Source organism: Struthio camelus, chromosome 8 (assembly GCF_040807025.1).
Source record: "Struthio camelus isolate bStrCam1 chromosome 8, bStrCam1.hap1, whole genome shotgun sequence".
In the NCBI taxonomy this organism is placed as follows: Eukaryota; Metazoa; Chordata; class Aves; order Struthioniformes; family Struthionidae; genus Struthio; species Struthio camelus.
The window spans coordinates 31795457-31808101 of record NC_090949.1 but is presented as its reverse complement, the minus strand read 5'-3'; the positions used below and the strand labels follow the sequence as shown (position 1 = coordinate 31808101).

The following is a 12645-nucleotide window of genomic DNA, read 5'->3' as shown; positions in this document are numbered from 1 at the left end:
ATGTAGTTATTCTGCAATCTTCTGAAAAGCTGCAAATTGTATTCGGCAAATTCTACCAATACAACAGTCTTCTTAACTAGCACTTTGCTTGCTGAGATCATAGGATAGCTAATAGCTATATAATATAATATAATATAATATAATATAATATAATATAATATAATATAATAGCTAATAGCTGAATAGCTTATCCTTAATAGCTAATTCAAGATATTGGTTGTACTGGCTGCCCTCTGCTTTGAGTCATGACATTTGCAGCAACAGCCTCCAGGTCAGGCCGTAGCGCTGGGCCTTAACACAAAAACTGAGATGCAGATGCAGTCTTGGTCTGCTGCATCAAACCTCTGAAGCACTGAATCAGTTTGCACATGCAGGGAGGCATAGCTGCGCTGCTTAACTCAGCTCCAAACTGCGAGAGGTGGCAGCACAGGGCACAGAGCACACAACAGGCTGGAAAAACCCAAGCCTAGCTAAGGAACTGGCAGCTTTCCCATGCCAAACTCCTAACTTCTATTTCTAAACTAGTTAGCTCATAAAAATACAGCCAAAACAGCTTTCAGCTATAAATACTGCAGCGATGAAGGCATGGGAAGGTACTGCCAGAGCCAACAACTTAGCAGCACTGTTTCGTTTGCCAGAGACAGGTTTAGAACGATGATCAACGTCCTGGGAGATGCCCTGGCGGCTGGGATCATGGCCCACATCTGCCGGAAGGAGTTCATCAAGGACGGTGACGAGGTAACAGCGCCATGGCCTCCGTGGGCCAGTGGGAGCCCTATATTGCGGCAAGGAACCCGCGAGCTCTTGGCCTCCTGCATTTGTTGCAGCTGGTTTGTAAAAGATGTTTCGGACAGAGGACAGAACTGGGCAATGCGCTGCCTTGCCAGTGGGGCGGAGGGGTCCTTTTCCAGGAGGTCATGCAAAAAGCCTCTCAGATTCAAATCGCTCTAGTTTTTTAGGAACCCGAAGCAGAAGTGTTGCACACAGAGCAATTTAGCCGGAAGAAGTGTGTAGTCACCTGCTGTGTGTGATCACAGGCATCGCGGGTCATACAGCCAAGGGGAGGCAGGGGTGCTGACCCCCCCCTTCCCCCCCTCCCCCCCCAGGAGCAGTGCTGCCTCTGGCCCTGCTCTGCATCTGACAGAGCGGGGCTTGGCGCAGCACAGGAGCAGCCACACAGTCCTGCCAATGCACCAGGAACAGGCCCATTCGGGTGTGCTGCTTCTCAAATGGGACCAACAACAGTATTTGCATGTGCAGAGGGAGGTAAAGGTATCTGTAAGTGTGTTTATGCATAATTAATAAGCTCACAACAAAAGCCTGGGCATTTCAGGCCATTATTTTAGCATAATTTGATGCCACTATTGCAATAATTTTCCTTCTGGGCTACCACAAACTCATTGCTCCTTTCTAGACTTGATTCTCAGGCATCCTCATGCCTTCTGCTTTGAATATAAGTCCCTCTTTATGTCTTTGCTTTTCCTTCTCTATATTGTATTCTCTGTACAACATATACCTCCAGATTCTGCCCTCTTCTCCCATACATTTTTTCCTTCTTTCTTGGCGTGCATCATTCAGTCTTCCCATATACCTGGATCTGCTTCTCATACTCTTCCTTCAAATCGCTCCTCAGAGGAGGTTCCTGCCCTACCTCCATCAGCCCATTGCTCTCGGAGGTAGGTGCTAATCCCCAACCATTTCATCTAATGGCAGATCCTCACTGGCTTCCTTCCACAGGGACGGGATATTTTATACAGAAAAGCATCTTCACAGGGACTAATCTTCTTTCACTCCTGTGTGTTATCTATAGTAACCTACTCATCGTTAGAACTTAAAAACAACAGTATAATAGCAGAGTGTTACTTCTGTTATTATTTCTCCCATTTTACAGCCAGTCTTGCAGGTAAATCCCATTCTTGTGCCTTCCTGGACCATCCATTTAAATTCTGGCTCTTTCAAGTTTTATACAGAAAGAAATGCCTTATCCTCTGAGGTATTCAGCAACTGCAGTAATTACTAACAGTAGGATTAGGCCTGAATGCATTGACTCCATATATAGCCAATTACAAAAACTAAGTATACAGCCCAATGGCAAGGTATGTCCTCAGTTACAAAATCAGCAGAGTAGCCTGGCTTCCTGCAAACACAGGCCTCCTTTATGTTTTATTGCTGCATTTAGAACTTAGTCCTGGAGCAGGGTGCTCAGATTTCAGCAGGCGTCACTCAAAAAGGGATGTTTCAAGACTATAAAATCCCTCTCAAGGGATTATTTAGTCATCTGTGATGAGATTTTTTTTCTTTGCATCATGCTTGATAATTATATTAAAATATACCATTAGTCTGCCATGCGTTTTGGCTGCATAATTCATGGCGTTAGTAATGTATACCCAAAGGTCAAATTTTCTCAGCTGCAAGCCCACTGCTTCTCTCTGCCAGTATTTACATCTTATTTTCCCCTTCAGAACTTCTGGTTTGACTCAAAGGGCACTTCAATATATAACTTATGAATCAGTCAATAAAATCCTCTTTATTTCTTTTGAAATAGCACAAACTGCAAAGACAGGTGCTGGTTAATAAAGCTAGAAGAAAGGCAGAAGGTGGCATCGGATGACTTACTGGTCTATGTAATAGTGCTCCAAAGCAAGCACTGCCCAAAGCTCAGCATATTGGTTGTTAAGGTTTCATATCTTTTAAACTTGATCCAGAAATTCTGGTCTTTATTTACACTGCTTATATCACTTTACTGATGCGAACAGTTATTACTGTGGGTATAAGTTAAATTACAGTTGTGACAGAATTTGCATTTTTAGAGACCTAGAGTCTCTTTCACTTCACCCAGATGGTGCAAAGATGCCTTAGTGTACATGCGAAACAGGTCCTGGCAGTCTATGGAAGCCCTAGATAATCCTGGTGAAAGTAAAGCAGAGCACAAACTTTCCAAGTAAAGATTTCTTTCCTGTTGAATAGAGCAAACAGTGGCAGCATCCCAAATCTTCCTGCTTTTCATGCAGGTGCCATTGATCTGTGAATCTAAGCCTCTTAACATCCAGCAGATTGTGGCTTGCCAGCGAAATGGCTGTGTGAAGACCATGAATGAATCTCGGGGACCAGAAACAGGGAAAGGGTTTCAGCACCACATACCTGTACAAGTGGAGCAAGAAGAAAGTCCAGTGGAGAACCACATGAAGAAATCCAACAGTAAGGACCACTGCACTATTGAAATAAATGAACTAGAAACGAATGTGTAACTGCTGCACTCGGTGGTATCTCATACCCAGTGACCTGATACCCAATCTCTACCTCACAGCTGGAAGAGGGACTCTTTGCCTTGAACAGAAAATGTGGAATTATGGCCACTCGGCTTGTACTGGAGCTAGGAGACCAGCTGTGAACGTCAGGAAAGGCACGCGGCTTGCAAGAGACACGGGCTTCTTTAGGTGGAAGATTTTAATACTGAGAAATTAACTAACGGACAGCTTCTCTTTTACCTCTGCACAAACTCATGTGACTCCAACATAGTATTTGACACTCCTTTTTCCTTTTTTTTAAAGTTTTTTTATTTAAACCCTTTTTGATTTTCCAAAAAAGCCTTTTTTGTGAATCTCAGTAATTATGAACACTGTATTTATGTAGATTTTTTGCTGCATGAAAACGTTTCACCAAAACAGCTGAAGATGCTAATTTTGTCTCCTATTTGCTAAATAAAGAGTTCATGCTTAGTTTTGGAAGAGCAGTAAGAAAAATCACGCTGATTTCCTGATCTCAAGGTTTTATATATATTACTAAGTAACACCTCAAACTAAGGGGAAGCAAAATATTCATTGTTGCAAGAAAACACATTAAGTTAATTCTGATGGGCAGCCTTCAGAGACAGGCACTCAAGCGTGATACGTATCACAGAACTCCTAGGTCATTGCAGAGCACAGTTTGCCTTCCAAGTGCCAGATTTATTAACCTTTTTTTAACCTAACTCTCCGGTAGAGTCAGTACCATGCACGTGCAGTGGCAGAGGCAACGCTAACTCCAATCCATGAGCACTGGTGCTAATGTGTCCTCTCCTGAAACCTGTAGGCTGTTGTACTGTAAATACATATCAACTCGAAGCTCAAGCTTTTGAACTGTACGCTTCGTTCGACGGGCAGCCTGAACACAAACTGGAACCGAAGGCTGATGAGTAATATTTGGGTTTTGTGGGGAGTTTGCTGTGGGAACTGGCCTGTTATTTTTCATAATTCAATACATTGGAAGTTACTTCCTTTCAACTGTTTGCTGAATCTTTCAGTTACAATAAAATCTGCTGAGTTTGTTTCCAATGTCTGTAATAGAGAACATTTTTAATAAACCTGCCATTGCAAGAACAGGCCGTCTGTTCACTTCTACTATTAGCGTTGTCTTATTTCTCTACCAAAAAGGATAATGGAGGTGAGGAGAACTTTTGAAAAGCTGGGGGTCGATACACAGATTGCATGCTAGTTCATGCCAATTATATTTAGCCACTTGTGGCATCTCAGTTCCAGATAACATGTGGCTGGTACTACAATGCGTTGCTCCCATGGAAAAAATAACCCAGACAAAAAAGACAATTTCTGCACAGCCCAGAAATAGAAGTGCTTCACACTCCTGAGAACACTTTTCCTGAGATATGCACATTCACCTCTTCTTTGGGGGATCCTGTTCGGACTGTTTCTGTAGTTGTGCGCTCGTTAGTTGCCACAGACAGCTCTAATACAGGTGTCTCAGATTTCAAACGTAACGCTGGAAAAGAACAAATGCATCTTATTTGCCTATAATTCCAGAGGTATCCAGTCCAAATGATTTTGCTTCCATGTGGCAGAGGCCTGACTAGCATTTTTCATTTGTTCAGCCATTTAGTAACACTCTTTTTTATAGAGTCAACAGGCAGGAAGGGTATTTTAAAATTAACTTTCTGCATCCAAATCCTATTCATAGACTTCTTCAGTCTTGCTTTGCAATTCGAAATGCATTACTTTTTTATGTAACACTGCTGGTATCTTTAAAACTCAGCTTTTATACCAGTATGTGCTTCCCATTCACCCTAAAAAATACACCAGCCAAAACTTACCTTTACCTCAGTGAGACACTGCTGTTGCTTGGAGCTACTGTTTGGTGGTGAATGTTTCAATGATTTGCACTCTTTTGGGAGCACTAAGAACACAAGACCCCGCTGTGGAAAGGGAAACCCTGAGGTTACAGTAATGCCCGCTCTAAGCTTTTCCCCGCGTTAGCTGTTTGCTCTGTCTGGCAGCGCTTGTTGTCAAGTAGCTTGATACATGGTGCAGGTGGGCTGGCGGTAGGTTCCCTGTCACACTTGCATGTAGGAATCTGTTCACGTTTTCCAGCTATGTATTGCACTTTTGTCCAGCTAAAATAATGAAGTTGTTGACGATAGGTTAGAGTGTATATTTTGTATTGGTAAACATGTTTCTCCTATTTTCAGTGCACAAAGAAAGCATGTGACCCTTATAGTCTCAAAACATTTATACAAAAATCAATCACTAATTACAACCGTCTGCATGGAATAAATTCAAGTATATGTGGAAAGAAAACTTTTCTTAACTGGCAACATTCAGCAGTATGTTGAAGTTGCCTTGAAATTTAGCCATTCCAAGTACACCCAAGAGTCACTAGGGGAGGGCACTGAGCGAGGAAAGAAGGAGATTAAGAAGGAGGATATACTATACAATGGCAGCAATAACATGGGGAATTACCAGAATTAATATGTGCTTATCAGAGACACTAGCTTTATGCTGGTTAATTTGCACCACTGTTGTGGCACAAAACATCATTAAAGACAGCTTAAAACAGGTCCTTGAGGGTTTTGCCAACACCAAGGAAGTTTTGAAGTATTACGCTGCTGTAACTGATCCTTGTGCAAGAATCAGAACGGGGGGAAGAGGACACAGAGGTATCCCACTGACCCAACTACCAAAGAAACACCCAAGAGCTTTTGACAGCCAACCTAACATACAGAAATTTATGGAACTAATGCAGTTAACTCATGTTCTCAGCTACTCTTAATTGATGTCACTTAATTGGCTTAATTGCAGCTAAGCTTATTTGTATCACCTGAGTATCTATCCCAACATACAAATAAGATGACCTAGTTAGCTGAAATACAAAGTCCTACAGAAAGACTCCCTCCATGCCATGCAAGCAATTCTAATTTAGAAAATGCAGCACTGCTGTAATGCCACCATGTGAAGAGCTCTCTCTTTCAATTCTACAACATTAACGTTAATTTTACTCCCTTTTTAACAACAGCAGAACTGCCAGCCAGCCAGATGGATAGCCTTGAAATGACCTCTGACTTTTCTACTTTTCATAAAAACAGGGTAACTGCAAACAGAAGGTGGTTGATGTGTGCAAGTGAAACGTGTAATCTGGGAACTGAACTGCATCTGAAAACCGCAGGCTGCCTTTGATCTTGTGCGTGCTAAGCACTCCTATGGCTATGCTGCCACTGAAAGCCACGTGCATTTTTACATCAAGACGACTATTTTGCATTACAGTCACAGTGGCAATGAGGAATGGATAGTTTTCCCCTTCAGGCTCTAAACTGGCTGAGATCAGACTTACAGCCCTCCAGCTGAGGACTAAATGCAGCGAGGAGACAAAGCAGAGGAGGATTTTCCATGAGGATGCTACTATTACTTATCTTGAAGTGGGGGAGCACATATTAATGCAATATTAATGGCTGGAAAACGACCTGACTTTTGACTATTCAAAAAAGAGGCTACAAAACAGACAAATTTAACACCTCACTTCATTAAGGGTGAGAAGTAAATGAACTGCATGTCTTAAACTTCTCACTTTAGCCTCTGATTTCATGTACAATTAAGGAGGCAACGTGCTCAAAATTACATTCCCCACTGTCTGCTTTGAAGCGTACTGATTGATACCTCTGGAATTTATAAGAGGGTTTGTCCCACATAACCTAAAATGGAAGGGATCAGTAAAACAGAAAGGATGGTTCTGCTTTAGTTCAATTCATTCTTTGCTGCTCCACACTTCCCATGCCAACATGGGCAAGTGAGCACAAGAATGCGGGATTTGTTTCTCACCTAAAACAGAGAAAAAAAATCGTTTATTAATTCAACAGGGCGTTGCATGGCAAGAATAAATCAGTTAAAGATTGAGACTGTTACATAACACATTAATAAGGACTCGTATGATTACCTGGGATTATCCATTTCCATCTCCTTGCAAGCACTGGATCGCTATCCTGAATATTCACCGGAGTCGCCAGGACCCTGTTGTCAGTGACAAAAACTCTGATTCCATCGTTTGTAAGTTAATAATGGTTGCTTCTGGTTGCTTCTCCATAGCCTAGGAGAGGATGCATGGGACTGGGTTTGGCACAGCTGAGGCTATAAAATATTTCAGATATTTTATAGGCCTTAAAACTAAAAACACAGCCATTTGTTGCTGAGAGAATTTTGGAGAAGGGATAAAGAAAGCTTCAGGAAGACAAGATGGTGAGTATTGTGTGGGGTAGCTGAGAGGAAGAAAAGTGTTTAACCACCTCTTGTCCTGCATTAGAGTCAAACCTCTTCTTTCCTTGCTGGCTTGGAGATGAGAGGATACCAAGAGCTGGGGGATGTAGGGATGGAGCCAGCCAGCCCTCTCCTCGCGCAGCTTCTGCCTGTGAGCCACTACTAAAGAGAAAGCAGACAGGCTCACAGGTACCCGCAGGTACCCTTTACAGCCAGTTCTTGGGCCACCTCTCACTCTCAGAAAACTACAGGAATAGATTATGTATTTAACTCTTTTCCTGCTCGTATTTGTGATACGATGAAACTCGTCTGTACTCCGACCAAGTTTTTGGTGGCAAAGCAGACCGTCCTGCCTTCCAGAGTAGTGCTGAGGCATGGGTCCAGCACAACGAGCAAGTATTGCTGCTGAGGTGCTTTTGATTAAAAATTATTTTAAAACCTAGACTTCCCGTGCCACTGAGAACTACAGATGTGCTCAGGACAGATCAGTTTTGCATTTCAGGCGCCATCGTAAGAGTTTTTCTTCTGTAAGGCATGGAGTTCTGTGGCTGTTTCTGTAAAAGCAGTCCTCCCTCATCACAAAGGGGTATCTGCATTTCATTTAGGAATGAAATATATGTTTCTATGTGTCTACACACAAATACTAAGTGAAAGCCAGAATTTGACCCACCACATGAAGCTTACTGTAGTTAGTTGTTGCTTTTGAACCTTCCTAATAAGGACATAATCTCTCTAGCTTTTTTTCCCCCCCCAAAGAAGGGTATTTTAATAAGATGGAAAAAGCAGGGGAAGCAAAATAAGAAGTGTTTTATGTTCAGTGACATCTCACGTTACAGCTGCTGCAAATACTATATGGGCTAGATGGCAAAACCAAAAGAAAAAAAAGACTGACCTTGAGATGTTTCATTATGATTTCATTGCTTCTAGTGGTTTTATTGGGTTTTACCACTAAGCTATTAAAAACGTGGAAATTACACAGAACTAAGTCAAACTAAATATTTTCACCTCTGATCTTCCATATTCTTTTCCATTAAAATACTTTAAATAGTTCTTTTGTTTTTCATGAATTTTCTTGTAAACTAACTCAAAGTGCAGAGACTTGTGTAGTTCATAGTTTACTGAGAGTTAACTCAGTATGCCCTTCATTTTAGAATAATTCATCCAATCTTCTTTTTTTTTTTTAATAGAAGAAAGCATTTCTCTGACATGAAATCTTTCCTAATCAAATGTGTGGGGAGAAAGGAGTCAAAACGGACAGGAGGGTTTTGCATCCAAAACTGTGGTTGGACCTAGCTCTCGCAGAAAGCTCGGGAAGGAAGTCTCAGAGCTCTCCTCTGCCGGATAGGTTTTCCGCAGCGACTTGGCTTGTTCTGGATTGTTGTTTTCTCACTGGTGCTGTACTTAGGACTAAAATAAGGTCTCATACTGTACTTTTTGCTCAAATAATCTGCACACAGGTATTGGAGGATCATCAGCATCCCAGAGGTTTTGATCCTACCCTCTCTGTAAAAGCAGGTGGGAACCACCCAAGTGAGTCTTCCAAGGCCCGATCTTTGCAGCTGTGGACAATGCGGGGGCATCGTGGGGTAGCAACTCTCCTGTCTTGAGCATGTCAGTAAAACGTTTTGGGTTTTATCCTACTGCTGCAGTTGAGTTTAACAGCCCTGGTAGAGAGGATCAGCACAAACAAGGGGAGAGGTCTGGAGTGCTACGTAAGCCATCAAAGTTAATTTTAATTCTGTAGAAAAGAAATATCCTAAATAAAGATTTTTAAAAACAAATTTCTTTGACTGTCAACAAATACGCAGTTATATCTGAGGTTATAAAAGCATGAGACTCAGATTCATTCCTTGTCTGGAACTGGAGCTGGTAATATAGTAAATCAATGGGAATTTTTGATCAAAACCAACATTCTTCACAGTATCATAATCACATGCTAAAAAACAGATTCTGGAATTACCATGGGGAAAACTCAGATAGTCTGTACAATTATTTACCAAAACAGCCTGTTTCAAACCCATTTAAGGAAGGGCTTCTTTACCAATAGACTGTTTAACGACCTTGGACACTACTGAAGAATTTTTATGGAAACACTTCATATAGTCGATTATTAGAACACATTCATTATCCCCTGCCTCCGCTTACTTCTTACAGCTGGCTGACTTCACACTAGTATGACTCAGAGCTGCAGGGCACACCAATATTTTCCTCTTTTAAGGAAACCGACTTCTTCAGGGAATTTGTACACTGTTTGACATTAGCAACATAATAAAGTGCTGCCACTGGCCTCCATAAATTAATCCCATTAAAAAAGAAACACCTGGAATAAAGAAGGATAAATTATATAAAACTCTAAACATGGTTAAGTTTTTAGGACAACTATTCCCAGATCCAGCAAAAAGGACTCTCCAATATCACTGGATAGAGTGGAAGCAATTGATAGGCCCCGAGGCATGCCACCAGAGTTAACATTCAGACTGCTTTCTGCTGGATCACCGCTTCTTCTGGATGGCATGGCCATAGGTGGGTTGCCTCAAAAAGGAGTGAATCGTGTCAGCTTTCCAAGAGACTGCTTCCCAACAAAAACATTATCTATAAAATATTATGTAAAAGTATTATTATAGATTTCCACTTTTTTGTAAGTCAAATCAATAAGATAGTCATGGGTTGGGTCAACATGGCGACAAAGCTCTTGTAGAGATGGCGACGTGGTAAACTAAGCCGGAACAACTTGAAAAGCGAACGGGTACGAAGCTCCGACTCCGTCTCTGCCAGCTGGCTTGAATCACTAAGTGCGTATAGAGAAGAGCAGGTTGCAGCTCTTTACAGCAGGGCAGACAACATTTGCTCTTATCGTGAAGATTACCTAGCAACGCTGCAGGAGGAAATAACAGAGCATAAAGGCAGTTTTAACAAGATAGGTAGCTACCCATAAAATTTCTGTCTGCTATCTCCGAAAAAGGAGGAAAAATCCTCTGAGTCCCCAAAGCAGCTTCGCTTTCTGAGGAGGAGGAGGAGGAGGACGGTGGTGGCTCTCTCCGCACACCAGGGGAGACTTCATTGCACCTGGGCAAAGCCAGGCTGTCAAGACGCCGCGTTGCTCCCCGACACCAGTAATGGCAGGTTCACTGGGGGCTGCTGCCGATTCCCCTGCTGAGCCAGGGCTTTGCCTCCCGCCCTGGCCACATCCCTGACAGAAATCTGGTCAAAAGTTTCCCTTTGGTAGTTTTGGGGGTTTTTTTTCCCCCAAACTCATTTTCCCTTAGAAGAGCATCTCCTTTTTCTGGAAAGCTGCTACTTTTCATTAAACACTCAAACCCCAAATATTTCAACCTAGGGAGGATGCAGCGGAGCCAGATGGCATGGCCCTCGGGGCACCCTCACCGCAGGGCAAAGGTGCTTCGCCAGCCCCAGCCCCGGGGCTGCTGGCATCCCCCCATGCCACCCACACTGCCGTCGTCATCGCCGCGGGGCCGGGCGCCCCTCCGCTCATGCCACCACCTCGCTCCCCACAGGGGAGCTGCCAGGGATGGGCCCAGCAGGTCCTCAAACCTCAGCAGAAAACGCAATTCTCCTTGGTCATTTTTGCCCACAAGCCCCCCAGTACCAGGTCCCCAGAGTTACCTGGCAGAGACGCTGGGACAGGGCACCCGGGGCAGTGGCAGGGCACTAGCACTCAGGGCCCCAACCCAGGAGGTTTGGGAGCTGAACCTGGAATAAAAACTATTTTTGGCACCCAAAGGGTCTTTCACAGCCTAGGCGCCGCATCTGCACCCTCGTTGCACTGAAAAACTGTATCTGAGCTCAAACAAATCCCAGTTTTTCCCTCTTTTGTGTTGAGGAAGCGTGGCCTTTGAAAGAAAAACACCAAATAAACTCAGATCTCTGTTTGCCTGAATACCAGGCACGTGCAAACGCGTACTTAGAAATTAAACTGCCAACTGAGTATTTTAGATTTGAAGCTGTCACTATCCATATGTATATCTAAGTATTAGGAGCTTTCTCTTCCTCTTTTCCCTGAAATCTGAGCAATTCAAAGGAAGAAAGTTAAATGAAAAAGATGGCTATGTTGTCTCTTACTGGTCCACCTCTGCGGTCTAAGGAGAGGCCAACTTCCCAAGTCTCATCTTCAATAAAAGGCATAATTTAAGGAGCCCCTGTCCCTGGGCCCTGCGCCACTGAAGGTCTGGGTTGGCCTGGGGCTTACAGGCATCATCTGCAGCAAGGAGAAACACAGGGGCTTAGTGCCATGGATGTCTGACTTGGCCCTACCATCTCTCATGGAGCCTCTTATCCCTGTGAAATTAAGAAGCAAACCCTACCGCCTTGGTTTGACAGATTAATGTCCAATTTGTATAGGTGCTAATGATGATACCTGATAAAGAGAAAGGAGGATTAAGCCTATGATTCTCCCTCATCATTCTCTTACAGGACGATCAAAAGACAGGTGGTTTTGAGGCTTTTATTTGGGGGTGGAATAGGGTGGTGCGTCTCTTTTTTTTTGCTGGGAACCATCCCTTTTAAAGGACAGATTCAGAGTGCAGGTATTTTGACATAAATAATAAAGAGTTTCTTAGATTTCATTGAAATTGCTTCAGACTATACTGGTCTACAGGACACACTTCAGACAGGACACACCTTAAACTGTAGACAAGCTTCCTTCATTCAATGCCTAAGAAGTTTGACACTGTAAATATGACCTTGAAAGCTTGGGCCTGATTCTACAAGGTGGTTAAAGGCACCTGAGCGGCATCCAACACACCAGGCTCTCAAGCAGTTCAAAGGGAGTCTGGGGCATCTGACTGCTCTTGAGATCACAGCGCAAGAGATGCAAGTTTGAAGACAATCAAAGGGTTGTGTATAAAACTGTACAAATCTACAAATTCTCAACTTATTTCGGAATACAGTAAGTTGGGTTGTTTCACCGAAGATTGGCAAAGCTGCCACCAGGCTTTGCAGGGGATGGGATAATTGATTTGATCTATGTTCTGTAAACGTTCTACATATAAATCTATTCCAAAAGTCAGCTGGAAGGGTATTTCATCACTCATCTGCATACCTGATATTCAAATATGTGTTTTCTTGTAATTATTTAGGGCCAGGCTTTTGTTTGGTTCAGGAAGTAACTCTT

The 12645-nt window shown here is 42.9% G+C and overlaps 1 protein-coding gene across 1 annotated transcript in view; it reads left to right on the top strand.

The window, feature by feature from the left end:
* The window catches only part of SLC1A7 (solute carrier family 1 member 7), a 58578-nt gene extending 54215 nt beyond the window's left edge, over positions 1-4363 (top strand). The window contains exons 9-11 of the mRNA XM_009683260.2: positions 639-738; positions 3012-3198; positions 3308-4363. Of these exons, the coding sequence (XP_009681555.2) occupies positions 639-738; positions 3012-3198; positions 3308-3465 (445 nt within the window). The 3' untranslated portion in view covers positions 3466-4363. The remainder of the gene's footprint in view (positions 1-638; positions 739-3011; positions 3199-3307) is intronic.
* Positions 4364-12645: the final 8282 nt, after the last annotated feature.